Here is a 19,788-nt window from a genome sequence, read left to right on the forward strand (position 1 = left end):
GAACACGCTAGAAGAGAGAACAAAGAGCGAGAAGCGCGCGGCCGACGAAAGAGAGAATGAAGATTGCCAAATCAGTTTTGTTTGTTCATTGCTAAATATCTGTGTATTTATTATGAAAGAAAGTCCCCGATCAAGACAAAAACATTTTATTATTAATAATATTCATTTGCAAATTACAAAAATAAATAATCAGAAAAAAATAAAACGACAGCGCATCAGTATTAATTTACTTTTACTTTATTCAATGTAATTTTCGTACATCACAAATGTTCAAAAATGCTCACACATTCCACACAATTTCCCCTCCCAATTACCCGCGCCCTTCTCAACCCTTGATCACCGCAATCGGCCGCAGCTTGATGCACTTGGAACTGATGCCCACGTCGTGACAGGTCTGCACCACATCACGCACGTCCTTGTACGAATCGGGTGCTTCCTCCTGGACCAGCTTCGGCGACGCCACCCGGATGGAAATTCCCTTCGCCTCCAAATCCCGCAGGACGTCCTTGTAGTCCAGATTACGGCGTGATTTAGCTCGCGACAGGGATCGACCGGCGCCGTGGCACGTCGAGCCGAACGTTTCGGCCATTCCCTTCTCGGTTCCGGTCAGCACGAAGCTGCACGTTCCCATGGAACCGCCGACGAGAACCGGTTGACCGGTGAGCTGGTAATCGACCGGAATGAGGGGATGGTGCGGTGGGAAGGCACGGGTTGAGCCTTTGCGATGAACCAGGAGTTGCTTGGGACGCCCATCGACGATGTGTTCTTCGATTTTGGCCACGTTGTGCGACACGTCGTAGATCACGTGCATGTCCAGATCGTCCGGGGTTGTGTTGAACTGCTTGGCGAAGGCCTGCCGGGTAAGGAACGTCATCGAGCTGCGGTTGACCCAGGCAAAATTGGCCGCCGCGGACATGGCTTTCAGATAGTTTTGGCCTTCAACGGAGTTGATGCGGGCGCAAGCCAGTTGACGGTCGTTAGTTTCGATCTTGTCACGCTTCATGGCCTTTTCCATCTCAACCAGTGCATCGGTGGCGACCTGATGGCCGAAACCGCGACTTCCCGAATGGATCATGACACAAATTTGACCCAGTTCTTCGATGCCCATCTTGCTGGCCGCGTACTTGTCGTAGATTTCCTCGACGACCTGAATCTCGGCGTAATGATTTCCAGCGCCAAGCGTTCCCAACTGCGGCAAACCACGCTTCTTGGCCCGCATGCTGACCTTGCTCGGATCGGCCGTCAACATCCGTCCATACTCCTCACAGTGCTCCTTGTCCTCGGCCCAAACGTAACCCTCCCGCAGCGACCAATCCATGCCCATTTCCAGCGCTTCCTCCAGATCGTGAGCATTCATCGGAATAATTCCCTTCGACCCAACGCCCACCGGAATGTGATCAAACAGACTCTGCGCCAACTGCTCCTGAACCGGCTTGACGTCCTTCTCGAACAGATTCGTCCGCAGCAGCCTCACGCCGCAGTTAATGTCGAACCCAACTCCACCCGGCGACACAATCGACGTCGGATCGCTCATATCGAACGCGGCCATGTTCCCAATCGCAAACCCGTACCCGGAGTGAATGTCCGGCAAACCAACCGACCTGCAACATAAAATCAAGTTATTTCATAATTTCTCAACCCAATTAAAAGCGCGTGACTCACCGGCCCACAATCCCCGGCAGCGCCGCCACATTCGCAATCTGCTTGACCCCCGGCAGGAATCCGCCGGTCATTCCGGGTCGGCACGAGTTGCGCAGCTCGTCAAACATGAGCTTCTCGAGCCGGGAGTTAGCGTAGAAAATGCCCTCGACGTTCATGTTCGGTTGGAAGCCCTTTTTGATGCGGAAGCTGTTGGTCGAGATGCGCTCGATGTACGTAAGCTCCGTGTTGTAATCCCTGACGACCATGGTTGATGCTGGTTCTGGCTCTACACTAGCGGAAAAACTGCGGAAATGGTGTACTTTACGGGATTTTTCCTGAAATTTGCACAACTTTGGAAATCACAAACTTGTGGAGAAGACGATCAAGCAAAGTTTGACAGCCGCAAATGTTGTTTTTTTTTCGGGTTTGAAAAGTCAACAACGTCAATGACGTTGAATTTTGATAGAGCGGATAGACGTATCCAGTTTGAAATGGCCGCTAGGTGGCCAATGGTGTTAGAAATGACAGCTTCCATGTATTTGAATATGGGAGCTCAGGAAAACTCAATTTTTAAGCAATAAAATGATTATTTATGATAAAAGCACAGACAAACAGACGTGCAACTCTTTTTCAAACCATCGCCAACTAAAACCGTCATTTCAAATTCAAATCAGTCAAAAAATGGATGCCGTAGTACCGCAACAAGACACGAACGTCGTCGGTGGCGCTACCGTATCCCTTGGCCCTTTGACGTTTCAGTGCATCACCGTGTGTGTGTGCAATGTTTTCTTTATAGCCAACACGTGGGGAGAAAATCCAATGTTGCATTGTTAATTTGATTTGGTTAACTGCGGTAGATTTTCTTGAAATAATTCGATATGGTAGAAGTGTGACTTTCGGTCGATGACATCTTGACCAACGATCTGTTGTTTGGTAAAGAGACTTGGAGGAGGAGACAAAGACACGACACTGGAGTTCAAGGCAGTCCAGAGTAGATTAACTGAACATTTTGAAAACAGGATATGTAAAAGAATAAATCAGTTTAACACAATTTAATTGATGGACTTCCACTCCCCTTCACCTCTAGCAGCTGCATTGGTTTTTTCGTCCGACCGACATCAGTTAAACATGCTCATAATTTGGTGAAATCCGCCAGTATAAATGCTATTTCCTAGGTTGTTCCCCTTGAAGACCTTGAATCTGAAGCAACCCATTCGCCTTGGCACCGTGGCTATTTTTTTCACTGTAACATGAACTAATGATATTGCCACTCCGCTAAAACTAAATCGGAACCTCCAACCCTTTTACATGCCCACACCCGGCACAGCCAGTTGGATTAGCTTGGAAGATAACAATACGCAACCTGCGATCAGTTTTATTCAATCTTACGCGACTTGCCCATCACACCGGTTCTCATCTTATTTCCTAAACAAAACTGCAGGTCACGGGGCAGAACATGCTGCGGAATACTAGGTGGAATGTTATTATGATGGGAGTTTAGCAAGATTATTCAACTTTCCAGCCCATCTTTTGCGAATTTTCTGGGCATAGAATGAGAAAACAAAATCGACAGCAAACATAAACAAACACCTGTCAGTTTTCATTCGTACACACTTAGAGGGAAAATGGGTACACGCTTAATTTGATTTATCGAAATGGTGATGTTTTCGCAACAGGACTGCAGATGGCGCTAGTGTGCAGCCCAATTTCGAACTTTCTTTGGTAAACGATGGATTTTTTGATAAAATCAATGATGATTCACGTCTGTTTGTCTGTGGTGTTACCAAGAGTAAGAAAACTGAAGAAAAAAAACTTACTAAAATTGCAAGGGAAAGGGGATAGAAATAGAGAAAGCTTAAAACTAGAACCTAGACTAGAACACAGTTTTTTATCCTTTATAGATGTGCTTGATCATCAGCTTCCCAAGGGCCAGGAATTGCTCCGCCTTGTTACGGCAGGTCCGAAACCGCGTCATCATCTCCCCCGCGAGAGCAAAGAACTCCGGCAGGGTGAAGAGATCATACCCGGTGACTTCTTGCTGGGCCGCATGACCGCTACAAGCAGCGACCACGCTGGCAAACGATCGCCCCCATCCAGGAGGGAACGCTGAGTTGTCCGCTGGAACCGTACGATGACCAGCTGCCGGCACGGTTACGCTCGTTACGCCGCCTTGAGTTAGAGGCATTCAAAATCACCCAAAAAGCAGACATGAAACATTTGTTTATTAAAACTTAAACATTTGTTCAGCTACTCTACTGTATCATAGTATAAGACGTTTTATCAGAACCTTTGATTAAAATGTTTGAAAATAAGGCTTGATTTGATGTGTGTTCGAGTGTCTGTTGTTTATGCCTAGAGTGCCGATACAGACCAAAATGTCAAATGTACAGACATGACAAAACATTCTTGCGAATCTGGCCACCCTGCTTCAAAGTTGACAGCTAAACAAAAACGTTCCGCCCTCACGCACACAATCAACCCGTAATTTTCAAAACGTAAACGTGTCGTAGTGTGTGGACTCCGAGGAGGGTGACAATCTCGCTCCATCCGTCAGTTTCATTCAGGAAAAAGTCGCGATTAGTTGATTGGGGTACCGTTCTTCTTTCGTTGGTTAGTTAGTTGGTGTCACCTCTTAGAGCACCTTTATACTACTGTAAACACTCGTCGTCGCGGATTAATTACGGTGGCCAGCTGCTTCCGTCTCGCGGCCTTCTTTGATTTGCGAAAAAGTTTGCTGTTGTGTTGTTGGAGAAGAAAGCAATAATAATTCGATTAGCAGCTGTTTTTTTTTTTTCTTTGGGGAATTCGACGGGGGACGGAATTCAAGGGAGGTGTCGGTTCGCAGCTTGCTGAGGTTTCGAAATTTGGCACCACTTTGATGGGAGAAAAGTTCGATTTCGGTCTTGTCGTAACAAAGTGAGAAGCTTCAAAGTTTGGGATCGGAATTTCGTTTTTACGTCGTGTCACCGCCGCGATTGACGTAGGTTATTTGTGTTTGAGATAATCGGTTTCACCTCCCCCTCTTCACCACTCTTCAGGAAGGAATCTGCCTGAGCACTTGCGACGAGAGGTTCTCAGGAGGAGGAGCAGGACCAGGAAGAAGAAACAACATCAACAAACCTTCCCAACCTGCTCTTATCGCTCCTCGCAGCGGGAACGAGCACTTGACTGATAAGGCGGGGAGTTGTGTGTTTGTGCGTGTCCCCGCGGGACCACAATCTGGGAAGAGTTCCAACAGTGTCACGCAACGCCGAACCTCGCGAAAGTGCGAAGAAAGTGGCACACAGCGAAGTTGTCAAAAAAGCCAGCAACGAAGACCACGGAGAGTGCAGTGAAATCGTGATGATTGGTCTGGAAGTGGCGGCGGCGAATTTCTCGTAGAGTCCAACACCACCAACAAGTGGGGGGCGAACCATACGCGCCACTGGAGCAGCAGGAAACGAGGAGGAAGAGTGATGGGGGTCTGTTTGTGCAAGGATAAGGTGGAGGAGGGCTATCTCAATGAAAACAGCCGCGATTCGTACACGGCCAGTACGGCGGGGAATGGCGGCGACGGCGGTGACGCAACGCACCTTGGTGGGGGAGGAGGACGGGGTGGTGGCGGCGGCGGGGCAAGATCATGTGGCCGGGGAGGGGCGGCGCTGACGGATCGGAAGATTTCCCTCTCGGACACGGTCGACGAGCTGGTGAAGGAGACGCTGGAGATTATCGGATCGATCGTGGACAAGTGAGTAAAGAATTTAGTTTACGGAGAGGGTATCAAACAGGTGGTCAGTTCTTGCCGTATTCTAGGGTGACTTAATTAACACTCATTGTTTAGTCAAGAACGACCGGCTGTCATAATTAATTTATCTCGATTTAGGCCAATACAAACTTTCTCCAAAATTATCTGTAAAAGCATGTTCACACATTTATTTTTTTATTCATTCTTGTACTGTGGTTCTCAAATTTCCAAACTTTTGTTAAGCTTATTTATTAGTATGTGAGCAATTCTCTTCAAACTCCGGAAATATTTTTTTGCCTTCCCTATGGCAAAAAAAAACATTTTTTTGACACTACCGGTTCGCACATACAAGACTCCATAAAATGTTGGCAACTGCCCATTAAAAAATACTGAAATATTGGAAAATCTATATCATTTAAAATAATTTTCTGTTCGATTTGGCATTTTTTTCACAATATTCAAACAATGCGATGCGGGAAATATACCCTTTCTAATCAAACACCTAACTTCGTCATATGAAGTGTTTGATGCTCGATTAAAGTTCCAAAAATACTATTTAGGATATAAACTTACCAACAACGGCAACGCCTCGAGTAAGCTCGAAAATTTATGTCATTTACTGGCCAAAAAGAACAAATTTAATGCACTTTTGATCATAATTTCTATTTTGCGAGACCATTTCTCATCATTTTGGTGGCACACACATCCACACGCAAGATGAGAGGTTAACTGCATAACGAAAGTCACCAACAATATCTTTTCACTTGCGCTAACGGTTTCAAAGCGCTTAAGATATGAAATTGCTTCCAACTACCGGAAACATGTTCTTTTGAACATTAGTTAGTCACTCACTTGAAAAATAATCCCGAAACATGTTAATAATTAGCAAGCGCCATCAAAAAAACAAACGCGCCAAGTCTTTTGACGTTTGACTTTTGACGACCCATTCCAATCGAAGGCTGCAGAAAACCGAGCTAGAAGCGAAGGCAAAATAAAGAACAAATGGTGGCCGCCAACACCACCAGCAGCGCCTGTTGGAGTGAGCCAGCGATGCCAGGAAATTTTCTCTATAAATGCTACTTTTCGTGGGTGTTCGCTTAAAATTTAATCAATTTTGGCAGCACTAAGCAGACTCAAAAGAGCGCTGGAAGAAAAAAAGAACTAAGCTGAAACTAGGAAAATGGGCGTGGCCTAATGCACTCGACTGATTAGAATGCATTTGGGAATTATTTTTTTAAATGCTTGTAAAAGAAAAAGCATAACATTTAATAAAATAAACAGAAATATTCACAAAAAGTTGCTCTACTCGTTGTTGTACTTGGTTTTAGTAAATTTCAAGGAACACTCTAGATTATCCAGCATCATTTAAACACGACCGCTTATGTGGCTTAAAATGGGTATATTTCCCCTACTTTTTGAATGTTTTGTTTTTGAAAAAAAGTATTTTCAACCAAATGAGTTAAAAAATCATCAAATCAAACAAGTTGAAGAAATTGCCACCTCCGTGTAATACTATCGAGTTGAGGATGAAAAGTACTAACACTAAACGAAGGGTACAAAAGCGTTTTCTGCTAGCAGGCACATACAAATCGTGTAGAGAGGGGAACAGCAGCGTGTTGAGTGTAATGGAGCATATTTACATAGAAATGGTGTGTGCTACTGCCCTTAGGGAGAAAGGCTCAACTTTCAAGGGGAAGGTCGGACCCCGGTTTGTGCTTTTGCTGTGTTGTGTGCTGTAATGCGTTCTTGGCAGTTATTAACCTTTCCGAACGGGGACTAAATTAAGTCGTGTTCGGTGGGACGGATTATAATTCTAGAGTACTTTTTCAAAAGGTCCTATGTGCAAAAACCTCAATCTGAGAAATTTGATGATAAAGTTTTGGTGCACATTTTTAAATCCCATTCAAACACGTTTGGGTATTTTTCGATTCTGAAAACGCCCAAATGGGTCTAGAGTAATGCTTTTCAAGTGTACATCTCGGGATTATATAAAAGACAAGATTACGCTTAGTTCTGACGCAATTTGGTTCATACAACCTGTGAGTGCACATAGGACACGTTTCATAGAACAATTTTTGCACATAAGACATTGGCATTGGACTATATTCATGTGGCATTGCACATAAAACTTTATCAAATAAAATTTAAATCTCGATTTAAACAAAAACTAAATTTTGTAATAATAATGTATTTCCAACCCTCTCGCAACGTGTAGGCATCAGCTGATGAAGAGCATGAAATATTTCAATGCCTCCAGCGCGTGAGAGGAGAGAGCCGTTATTTACCAATGAGCATTCTGTCAGATGGGTGGCGGGTAGGATAATTTACAATGCCAAATTAACCAATGCGCCAATGTAAACAATCAATATTGTTTACTTTGGCGCATAGGATAATTTGACATGGTAAATTGTCTTATCCGCCTATCGAGCTGTGAGCGCACATAATACATTTTTAATCTTTCGTTTTTGAAAGTTTTTGGCCCAAGTAGTGTAAACATATTATTTAACACTTATAAACAAGTGTTCCGATAGCCCCCCAGCAGCACTGCATGCGCACAACTTTTATGCCAAAGTGATTACCACGTCACGGATTATTACCATGTCCGATTATCACGTCACAGTCTCACGTACCCCCCCCCTCTCCCTTGTCACACTTGCGACAACTCTCCACCCCCCCCCCTTAGAGCGTGACGTACTTTATGGATGACGCCTACGGCCTAACGAAGGATGCAAGATGTTGATTCAGGAGCGGCCCTGAGAACCTTGCTCTTCGCCAAAGAATTATTCCGATCTCAGGGTTGGATCTCCGAACGGGTTCTACGGCTGTTGCTTGGCCGAGGGTGAGGTCAGCTTGGGACTTGAAGAGCGCAAGTCGCACAAAACTGGAATCAATTGCGTTGATCGAGATGCTTATGCGGCGGTCCGAATCGCGCGCCTCGAAGTCATGTCCCCGAGCAAGTCCAGGATCTCATCCGAGTACTGGGTAAAGTGCTCGTATGAATCGAACGCCGCTTAACTGCCAGGGCCATGAACGAGTCGGTTAGGTTGCCGACTTGATACCGTTTGGGAGGAGTCTGGAAAAACGGAAAACATCGGGTCACAAAAAAACAGAGGCACAGAAGAAAAACACTCGTAACGTGCTGTTGGCAGTTCATCAGCGGGACTTTGCCGGACAGCTCCAGATGCTGCAGGCAGGTCAAATCATAGGACGAGTACGCCCAATGGACGTAATCCAGCATTGCATTGCAGACTGCACGATAAGAAAGGTAGAAACGAGTAGTCGTAGAAAGGTCGAAAGGTAGTCGTGCGGAATATCCAAGATGGAAACATCCGAAAAGATCAACCACTGCAGGTTTTCGTGCTCTTAGACAGACAGATGGACTTTATCTGGTTGTGACGTAGTTCTTAAGCTGGCTGATGAGCAGCTATTAGGACCTGTCGAGCGCGAAGAGTCACAAGCGATTCTTCAGCGAGGTAAGTTCGCTCAGATTAGCAGCCAATTCCTCCGTAAAACCAGTTCGTTTATGGCTGGCTGTGAGAAAAGATCATCACGACGACGAAGCCGCGACGCACTTGTCGTAGTGTCCATGCTGGAACTGAAAAACCACGGCGTAGTACTGACAGATCGTGCACGGCCGCCATGCGACCGCGTATTCCGTTACGGTGACGCTGCTCCAGCTGGACGATACCCTGCGTAGTCAGGAACAACACGTCGTGATCGGAGCGCTTCTGCAGAGCCTTTGTTACATACATGTAAATCGATAAAAAAAAAACGATACTTAATCCACCCTTAGGTGGTTGGTGCCTTCCTCACATTTAAAGGGCGCTATCCAAAATCCAAAAGTGCGTAAATAACACTTTAGTGCAGGGGTGACCAAAGTATGGCCCGCGAGGTGATTTTTTGTGGCCCGCGGACCCATTTTGAATAATCATGTATAATGGCCCGATGATCACTTGTAAAGTGATTTTTTACTTTTTCAAAAGTAAGGTTTATTCTAAACATTTTTATGCTTATCTTTTTTGCTGATAAAAATACTAATGATTTATTAATGTTTTGATCCCTATTTTAGGACACAGTTTCACAAGTTTCAATGTGAGTGAAACTAGTAAATATTCATCGAAAATTTTTTGAAAATTCAGGCTTTCAGGATTAAGGCAGATTAAATGTTGAAATCGGAGGAGTAAGGCTGTTGCAAGTATTTTATATAGTTTTTTCGAGAACCCTCCCCTCCTCCCATTATTACAAATTGGCTCATGGGCAAATTTAATTCAATAAAAAACTTCAAAATATCGATAGACATTTCAGTGCAATTAGCTGAAATCAATTAAAAATGCAATCCTTTGCGTTTAAAATCATTTTGAGCATGTTCTGGATCATAAAAAAATTCGATGAATAATTTTTTTTTTGCTAAAATGTTTACATTTACAATTCATCTTTACGGGTGCTTAAAACATTTTCTAAAAATTGGTTCATGGAATTGTTAAATTTCTTGCACTCAAAGATTTCTTATTAGTCACACGTAATTCAAAGATAAAATTACGATATTTAATTAGTCACACTTGATTTTAAGATAAAATTACGCCGATACTAAATTAGGCAGATTACATGTCACCGTTTTCAAAATATATAAAAAAAACTGTAAAATTTCACGGAGAGCACAAGTACATTAAGCTAAAAGCTTTTGTGTCTTTCATTATTTTTAATTAAAAAAATGTTGAAAAAATATCAGAAATTACAAAAAAAAACTTCTGCTGATAGATTTTTTTTCTAGTCTTATAAATTAAAATAACGTATTTTTTTTATAAATTATTTGGCCCGCAAGCTCATTTGAGCTTCAAATTTGGCCCGGCCTCCAAAAACTTTGAGCACCCCTGCTTTAGTGCTTATAACTTTTGATAGGGTTGTCAGATCTTCAATGTTTTAGACGCATTTGAAAGCCCTTTTGAATACCTATCCAACGATACGTCGCATGAGAGATCCGAACAACGTTTTCATCAACATATCTGAGATCCGGCCTCCAAAAAGCGTATAAATAACACTTAAGTGCTTATAACTTTCGATAGATTTGTCAGATCTTCAATGTCTTGGACGCGTTGGAAAGGTCTTTTAAATACCTTTCTAAAAATGTATAGCATGACGGGTTTTCTTACAAAAACCACCCTTTTTACAATCTTCCGGACTTTTGTTAAAATCGTTTTTTTAGCATAACTTTTTAAGTACTTAACTAAACTGCATAATTTTCAATAGCGACTTATGGGACCCCAAGACGGATCGAATGACGCCAAAACGGACAAAATCGGATCAGCCAATGTCGAGATAATCGAGTGACAATTTTTTGATCAACATCCGACCACACACACAGAAATTTGCTCAGAATTTGATTCTGAGTCGATAGGTATACATGAAGGTGGGTCTAGGAGGTTTAATTGAGAAGTTCATTTTTCGAGTGATTTTATAGCCTTTCCTCAGTAAGGTGAGGAAGGCAAAAAGTCAGAAGTTGGTGTGAGCACACACTTAATTTTATTAAAAAACTGTTATCAGGGCATTAAAATACACATTTACATCTATTATCAAAACATATTTGAAGACATTTGGTTGTATCACTGCCGAAATATACACAGAAAAAAATATTCCTAATCATCTTTTAGTGGATTCAAAAAAAAATCTGTAATATGACATTTTGTGATTTTCTACATGTATGTAACCCCTTAACCGCCGCAACCTCTATGTTTCCGCCCACTCCGGTGGCCTCAGAAACACTAGTCTCAGCAGCACGTGCATTTTGGATTCTCGGACACGTTGTCCCAAGCGGCCCAGACGACCTGCATCTGCGTGCGTAATTAGAGTTTGCCGTTGGCGAAGTTGTTGATAGCCGATCCGCCACGAAGCGGATGGCGCGCTCTTTTTTAAGGTTTCTAGAAGCGTCCTCCGTACCACGTCCGCCGCCGCTTGGTTGGTCGTTGTCGGGGGACCAGGTACCGTAAAGCAGTGCTGCGGGTGATGAAAAAGTAGTTTAAGGTTAAGGTTTATTAAATTTAACAGCATAACATTTCCCTCCTGAAATGTGTTAATCGGTACCGTGGCCATCCGAAGTCGTCCCTGGCCAAAAGGTGGGATGTTTTCTGGCCTTCCGGATGTTTTTTGGTCGGTTCCTTGGCCATCCGGATGGCTTCTCTGTGCAAGAGGGATGATGCTTTTTGGCCATCCGGATGGCCACGGAACAGACAAAATCTATCCGGGCGGCCAAAAAGCATCCTCCCTTTTGGACAGGGACACCTTCCAGATAGCCACGGAACCAAGAAAACCCATCCGGAAAGCCAAATAATGGCCACGGTACCGGCAAACCCAACCCGAAAGGCCAAACAAATATTCGCCTTCTTGCACAGGGACGCCTTTCGGAGCCGATCCCATGGTCCTGGAATCATCTTTGGGAATCACGGTAATTTTCCACCCTACTTACCGTATTTTTTTGTTGCCGCAATCCTTCGCCCTCCGACACTTTTCTTTAAAAACTCAGACAGTCCACAACAATGATCTGTCCGCGATCCTATCAACCAAAACAAAAAACATATTTTATGCTGTTTTATGAGTTGTTTTGGTATGTCATGCTGGGAGTCGTATCCGCCAGATTCGGGAGAGAGAGCTCATTGGTTAAATTTTGCTCTTCTCTTTTGCTGTGTCAGGCATTGAAACATTTCATACTCTCTTACAGCTGACGTCTACACGTTAACCGGAACCTAGGCAAACATTATTTTTAAAAGATATATGGATATAAAAAAATCTATCATTACTTTCTAATTATTCAATAAAATGCGTACATACGTCGTTATTATATTAGCGTATGTGCATAATGATTGAAATATATTTAAAATTGTACATAGGTCGATTTGTTATTGTCGTATGTGCATCATTTTACTGAATGCACATAGGACACTGAGAGGTAAAACGACGTAAATTATTTTGTATGAAAATTTAAGAGAATGCTCATAGGTTATTTTGCATTTCGCTAATAATTTTAAAAATTAAATACTTAGAAGAAATCGGGTTTGAGGATAGTGTAGTTTCGGATATGCAGAACGTCATGCATTGTATAACTCAGTTTGTTTACTTTTGGCGCATAGGACCTTTTGAAAAAGTACTCTAGAATTATTCATACCACACGATGAATCGACAGATTTGTTTTTAGCCTGGGAGGGAATTGATTTTTCCGCAATATAGCAAGTCTTTAGCAAACATTTCCAACGTTTTTTTTTTTTTGCCACAACTATAATTGACTCTTCCCTTATCACCACCAACCAGAAACTGCAGCACTCGCGCAAAAACCATTACTCTGTTTGTTGTGTGTTTACTTTGCGCTGGCAGTCGGTATATAAATAAAAAAATAAAAAAAACACCCCAGTCAGCGTAATGTGATTCCAACGGCGCGGTTTTGTGGAAGACTCCACGCGAAGGGCTCGTTGCGTGCAGCCAGCAACCAGCAGAAATCGACCTCCTGCTCCCGGTCTGCTTTGGATGTGAAAAATTAAACGGAAGGAATGCAGCTCTGGTGCCATGATAATGGTAGAACCATCATCGCTATAGAGCATCAGACTGCTGGCGGATGGAACTTGGAAGGTCGCGACTGTTGATAGGATTCTGGAATGTGGAAACTGGCGAGATTTGAAAAAGTTTTCTTGGACATTGCTTATTTTATTAATTCACTGAAAAAAAAACCATGGAATGGTTTTAATAAGGTTATTTTTTTAGAAATTCCAGAAAAAGAAACTCAAATCAATTCAACTTTTTAAAGGAACAAAAAAAAAGGGTGACCTTCCTCCAATTAACCGCGACGTGCGCCCTGGATGTGTCATGTAAACATGCTCGCCGTCGCCCAGGTCACCGCGGAAATCGGTCAAGTATTGTTCTAACGCTTCCAAGTGCACATATTCATTACGACCTAGACCTAAATTGGGTAAAGTTGCATCGTGGGTGGGGAGAAGCATCAGGGCTAGATTGAAATTGGAACGCGCAATGCACACCGGGGGTGGAATTTGGATCAGGTTGAACGGCGGCGCGATGGGTAAACAGGTAGCACACAAACTTGAAAGAATGAGGCCGACGTAAAATCGAATCGAAGCGGTTGTTTAAAGTTGCATGACGTCCAAACAAAACATTGCAGACAGTCGGGGCTGCATCATTGATTTAAAGTAGAGGTTGAAATTTGCTGGAAGAAAAGCGTTCGTTGACGCACCCAAATCGCATCTTATCGCATAAACTCCCTGCGACTGCGAATCATTGCTGCTGATTACAACGATGTCGTCACTTCATTCTTTGTCACCAGCGCCACACCGTATCAGCTCGTCTAGCATCAATCACGACGAGGAATGACCAGCTGAAAGTTGTACGTCGTCGACGTCGTTCGCTTGCAATACGTAATGAAGTGACTTTGTTCCATGTCGTCTTGAACTCAGACTAGAGGCGTGCGATAACATCGAGTTCTTTTCTGCTTGTAGAAGCAAAACGAAAAAGAAAAGAGTAACAGTCTCAGCGAACTGGTTCTTCATCGACAGTTTGTCACACAAGCAGAAAAGCAGAACGAACGAAGCGGAAGCAGGAGGAGGTTTGAAGGGATAATTTGGGAAAGTCAAAGAGACGACGTGAGTGATAAAACGAATTCTCGATTGATCATCACCACCAACAGCGATTACGATAAGTATAAGGATTCTAATGAGCTGTTGCGAAGTTATTTCATTCGGAGAAAGTAGTACTCGACACTAAATTAAATATGATAATAAATAAAATAAATCTTGACATGATAGCCAAACGAATTATACTTTAATACAATCAAAATTAAAATAAAACCATATACAGTATCACAGCAAAAATTCCGATTGTAAAATCGCATGCGAAAGCATGCACATCACCTTCGTCAAAATAAACACTCAATATTACACACTGCCTGTACAATTTTCGCAAACACAAAAAAAAAAGTTGCAACCGACGGGATTCAAACCCAGCACCAACAGTAAGGACTGGCGCCTTAGGCCACTCGGCCATCAGACAGATGAAGAATGGAAAGGATAAACACATATATGTGCTTGACATTTTGGTCAAGTAGGTTTCCCATACTGATGGGTTACATATTCCTGAGTGTAAAATCACATAAAATTTCATAAAATAATGCAATATTTATTTTACACCCAGGCCTTTTACACGCAGCTGGATTACTACTTTTTAAGCTGTGATAGTTGTTCGGTAACTGGGCGTTGTTTAACTAGGCTGCTTCTTAACTGAACGCCAGAGATCAGTTTAAAAGCAGACAAACGTCAAAAAATCAAAACAAACCGAAATGACCGAGGGGTTAGTGGATGCAAAAATCATCTTCAATAAATAAACGTTACTTAATCAACCCTTAGGTGGTTGGTGCCTTCCTCACATTTAGAGGGTAATGATATCCAAAATCGATACAAAAGGGCGGACCTTTCAGTGTTCTATCAACTTGATTCATTATTCATACCATCAGATTGGGTAGTCAGATCTTCATAATTCAGGGCACTTATTTGCTTATAACTTTTGAAAAGCTCGTCAGATCTTCAATCTTTTGAACTCGTTGAAAATGCCTTTTGATTACCGGTCCAACGACAAGTCGACGTTTTCATCGAAATATATGAGATCCGGCCTCTAAAAGTGCATGAATACACTTAAGTGCTTATAACTTTTGATAGGGTTGTCAGATCTTCAATCTTTTGAACTCGTTGGAAAGGTCTTTCGATTACCTATTATCTATGCTGCCAAAACTGATGAAATTTTCAAGCGAAACACTCACGAAAAGTAGCATTTACAGAGAAAATTTCCTGGCATCGCTGGCTCACTCCAACAGGCGCTGCTGGTGGTGTTGGTGGCCACCATTTGTTCTTTATTTTGCCTTCGCTTCTAGCTCGGTTTTCTGCAGCCTTCGATTGGAATGGGTCGTCAAAAGTCAAACGTCAAAAGACTTGGCGCGTTTGTTTTTTGGATGGCCTAACTAATGTTCAAAAGAACATGTTGCCGGTAGTTGGAAGCAATTTCATATCTTAAGCGCTTTGAAATCGTTAGCGCAAGTGAAAAGATATTGATGGCGACTTTCGTTAAGCAGTTCACCTCTCATCTTGCGTTTGGATGTGTGTGCCACCAAAATGATGATAAATGGTCCCGCAAAATAGAAATTATGATCAAAAGTGCATTAAATTTGTTCTTTTTGGCCAGTAAATGGCATAAATTTGCGTGCTTACTCGAGGCGGTGCTGTTGCTGGTAAGTTCATAGCCTAAATAGTATTCAAACTCTTCATATGACGAAGATAGGTGTTTGATTAGAAAATTTCGCTAATAGTCAAGTATTATTATTCATTAATGTTTTCAAGATAAAACATACAAAATACTGTTATTTTTCAGGCTCACGCCTTTTTTGCGAGAAACGATTTTTTTGCAGAAAAGGACCTTCCATGAACCACGTGGTTTATGGATGGTCCCAAATGTACTTTGATTTTTTTTTTACATTTTATAATCTTTTTAAACTGGTTCAATTATGGTAAAAAAAATATATCGATACAGAAAATCCATTTTAAATTCTTTCGATCTATTTCCGTTGAATTAAAAAAAATATGTTAAAAATGTTTTCCCCTTGATTCTAGAAAAATATTTGCGACAGCCATCTTTAAAGTAAATCAAATATTTTGAAACCTATATTTTTCTGTTTTTGCGCTTCTTACTAAAGGAAGGTATAGATTTTACTTTTTTGTTGGACGTAAATAATGTAAATATTACAATTCATCATGTTTTTTTGTTCTTCCATAAATCTAGCAAAACAGTATAAAAATTCTATACATTTTATTTAAAAAATTAAATTGGAAAAAATATGGAGCAAACATTTGAAAAAAAGCGGATAAAGCTATTTTGCATTTCCCATGCATTGGCAAATCCTTCATTGTTCAATGGTAACTGGTAAGGCCTGCTTTTGTTTTATTATTCCAGTTTTTTGAAAAATAACTGATAAATCCTGAGAACTTGCAAAATAGTGCCAGTAGTAAAAATACTTATCCTATTAAAATGTTGCGATTTTCTACACAGCAATAAAAGAAGTAATCCAGCTGCGTGTAAAAGTCCTGGGTGTTAAGTTAATGTTGCATTATTTTATGAAATTAAATGTAATATTACACCCTGAAATATGTAGCCCATCAGTATAGGGGGATGGCGTCGCTATTTTTAGACCACGTTTTCCACTTTTTCTCCATCGAAACCGACTACTTTATCGACTTCATTTTGCTGGGCGTGATAGGACGCCGTCTATTTTGCAACGAGTTCCATACAACATTTTTTGCAATTCCAAAAACACACACACTGAGTGAAATTTTATGTCAAATTTTCATGTATTTTTTCAATAAATTGTTTGAATAAAAAAAATGAAAAGTGTTACTTTTCGAAACAAGTGCTGAAAAGTTCAACTTTTCAGCACCCATTTGAGTGCTGAAAAGTAGAACTTTTCAGCATTTATTTTGAAAAGTGTTGCTATTCGATTCTGATATTTTTGGTACAGAAAAGTAGGAAAAGTAAGTAGTTTCACGACGGAATTGCAAAAAGGATTTTTTGTAAGAGTTTAACTTTTTTCTGAATATTTCTAATTATAATGACCAACTTTGCTGAAGACACCAAATCGATTAGTAATCCCACCTCAAAATATAGGTTTTCATATATTTACGTACCACTTTTGTTTGACCAGCCCGCAATATTGTACAGAGACTTGTATGGAAAAACTAATTTTTTATAGCTCTTTTTTAATATTTTTGAAAATCATATTTAAAAACAACTTGTACTTCTCTGGGACACAAAGTTGCTTTATTTGTTTTGTAGAGTGTATTTTTTTCATGTGTATTATTTTTTCTGAAAAGTTCTTACCATGTTGGTGTGTTCTTTTGTACTAAGCTTGCTGGGATTCCTATCTAGGATTGAGCAAGAGAGCACACGGGCATCGATATACCTCTGTATTTGGAATATCTACACGGACTTTGCCAAAATTGTATGAAGACTTGCATGGAAGAACCAAAGTTGCCTTTTTTTATCATAGAAAATTCCTCGAAATAGTTCAGCCAAATCAAAACCAATAAAAATTAAATTTTGTTATGCAATTTTCAGCAAATTTCCGCATATACTTTTAAACATAAATTCCGTTCCGTAAAGATGTGAAATAAATACAAACTTTTGCTGTTACAAGAATGATTTGAAAAAAAAAAACAAAAAATAAAAAAAAGGAATAGTTAGGTGGCAAGTTTACTTTCCATTTAAAGACTCAAAAATCATCTTTGAATGATATTTTCAAAAATAGATGGCTAATTGATGTTTCGTTCCAAACAAGTATTGCATGCCAGTTATTACAGAATTTCGCGGCAAAGAATATCTCACCTTCGGTGTTCTGCAAGAAAGTTTCTTATCAGTTGTTGTGTTATTTGCCCGACAGTTGTTTGTGGTTTGTAAACTACACCACGTGTGCCACAGTTTGCGGTGATTTACTGTGAGCTTAACATTTTGAACCTCCCGCAATGCTACCGTCGAAACTTCAATGGATAATAAACTCTACCAAACCGCCAAAATCCTCTGCAGTCTCGATTGGTATTTGAAGCACTTTTTCAAGACTAATGCCCTAATCTGCGTTGATCGGAATAAATCGTTCGGCTGCGGACGTCACCGCTCTCAGCGGAAAACCATCCGGAGTAATTTAGTTCTGTCTGTTTGCAAAAGTGTCTTATGTATTATTTTAATTTAATCAAATTTTTATTACAAATAATTCGGCACCTTTTGAATTATATGGAAAAATGTGATAATTGATTTGAAACGAAAAAAAAACAAATAGGACACTTCTGCCCCCAGAACTACTACAAAAGAGAAAATAAAGCAATCACTCGGAAGTCCGGAAAACCAAAACACAACGACCCTTCTGCGTTCCTCCCCCTTTTCTGAATCCTTCCTCAATTCTCGAAGTCATTACACTACACTCTGCTGCTGCTGTTGACTTGACGACTTTGCTGGGGGACAAATCGATTATAGCGCTCAGGAGAACTCATGGCTGCTGCTGAAAGGAAGAGATTAAAAACAGTGCCCCCTGGTTGGCGGCCGGCGACCTTCGACTCTGTTTAGTACGCGGACCCGGCCCCCGGTATTCATTACGAGCACGTACGAGGCAGAAGTAGAGGTGCTAAGTGGCGTAAAAGACTTCTTAGAAACAGAAAAATCGAAATTGTCGCTTAAGTCACTTTGCGCAAAAAAAATGGCATCAACTCTTCATCCATATGGAAATAAAGGCTCTGCCCGCTGACTAGGCGAGAGTTCTGCTTCATTTACAGGCCTACGACTCTGACTCTGAACTTGGTTGTTGGGTTGGTTGGCGCTTAGTCGATCTGACTAACGAGAATTAAGAGCATTGAGCTCGAATAGAGAGACATGACGAAGGGGTTGGGGTTGAAAGCACCCTCCTGAGCACTATTTACATGTTCACCGGGGTTTTTGTTTTCTATTTCTTTTATGTTTCGGTTTTAGATGAGAAGTGAAGCCCTGTTGGGCTTTTGGGATGCTTTTAGTCCGGACGTGTGAAATGCGTACAGTAGGAGAGGAATTTTGTAATACTTGTACTTTTTTTTGCAATATTGTATTAAACTTGATACAACATTTTTCATTTTTTCTAAAAAATCATAGGAATGTTTTTTTTTACAATTAGTAACATGTAGTTTTTCTCATTTTCTGATAATTAAAAAAATGTAAATTAAATGTGGAATTAAAGATAACTCCGTCATAACTAAAACCCAACATTCTCAGAATCAATCAAACCATGCGATGATTTCACCCAAATCAATCGCCAATCACTCATTCCCGTACACTTGGAAAATATACCTCTTTACAGCTCACATTATTCATCCATTCATGCATTCGATGACCTCATCACGGCTCAACCTTCCTATCCAGGGTTTGCACTTATTTCCACAACACCAAATCTGAACAGTTCAACCAACGCTCCTTCATTGATCGGTTTGAAGGTCCTCGGACACGCAAACTTTTATAAGTTGGTGATGAGGAAATAAGGATTTCATTGAATATAGACACAAAAAAAAATCCGAATGTTACATAATTTATGATGTAATACTTTTGCACGTCATTAAAAATTAAAATTTAAATGCATTTTGATGTAAACTTGCAACAAATTAAACGTAAAACAGCTCCCTCCGTGTACGCACGAGAGCATGCAGCTAGTGCTCAGTGCTCCATCGTTTTTTCGATTTTTTTCGCCGTAATTGATTGTGGTTACCCGCGAGTTTGTTTCTCCAGCATGCCAAAGGCCGGCCGTGGCCGTGGCAGTTCGAGTGCGGCCTCGAAAAACCCGCGAAGTTCGTCTACCGGCCGTGTGCAAAAAGGTAAACAAA

General features: G+C 41.3%; 2 protein-coding genes and 1 long non-coding RNA gene across 7 annotated transcripts in view; 1 reads left to right on the top strand and 2 right to left on the bottom strand.

Annotated features, from left to right (window-relative positions):
- Positions 1–215: 215 nt before the first annotated feature.
- On the bottom strand, positions 216–2,058 carry LOC6036473 (RNA-splicing ligase RtcB homolog 1). Its single transcript, XM_001846471.2, has 2 exons — positions 1,663–2,058; positions 216–1,601 (listed from the first exon to the last, which is right to left on the bottom strand). Exons 1-2 carry the CDS (start codon positions 1,905–1,907, stop codon positions 326–328), a joined length of 1,521 nt encoding a protein of 506 aa, XP_001846523.1. The 5' UTR covers positions 1,908–2,058; the 3' UTR covers positions 216–325.
- A 2,089-nt stretch (positions 2,059–4,147) lies between these two features.
- The window catches only part of LOC6036472 (RING finger and SPRY domain-containing protein 1), a 28,845-nt gene continuing 13,204 nt past the window's right edge, over positions 4,148–19,788 (top strand). Inside the window, exons 1-2 of one of the 5 annotated variants that reach the window (XM_038252712.1) lie at positions 4,148–4,251; positions 4,680–5,368. In XM_038252712.1, coding sequence (XP_038108640.1) covers positions 5,097–5,368 — 272 coding nt within the window. In that variant the 5' untranslated portion in view covers positions 4,148–4,251; positions 4,680–5,096. Of the gene's footprint in view, positions 5,369–19,788 lie in introns of all 5 variants that reach the window. The other 4 variants (XM_038252710.1, XM_038252711.1, XM_038252713.1 and 1 more) reach the window with 4 other exon arrangements.
- Positions 11,275–12,108, bottom strand: LOC119766814. The gene is made up of 2 exons (XR_005277151.1): positions 11,826–12,108; positions 11,275–11,356 (listed from the first exon to the last, which is right to left on the bottom strand). It is a non-coding gene; the product is annotated as an uncharacterized LOC119766814 (long non-coding RNA).

This window comes from Culex quinquefasciatus, chromosome 2 (assembly GCF_015732765.1).
Source record: "Culex quinquefasciatus strain JHB chromosome 2, VPISU_Cqui_1.0_pri_paternal, whole genome shotgun sequence".
Classification (NCBI taxonomy): domain Eukaryota; kingdom Metazoa; phylum Arthropoda; class Insecta; order Diptera; family Culicidae; genus Culex; species Culex quinquefasciatus.

What these genes read in the sequence shown, in the direction of transcription:
- LOC6036473 (XM_001846471.2), bottom strand. Translation starts at nt 1,907, where the DNA reads ATGGTCGTCAGGGATTACAACACGGAGCTTACGTACATCGAGCGCATC. An exon ending in CTGCCGGGGATTGTGGGCCG is followed by an intron (nt 1,602 to 1,662) that starts GTGAGTCACGCG and finishes TTTATGTTGCAG; the next exon opens with GTCGGTTGGTTTGCCGGACA.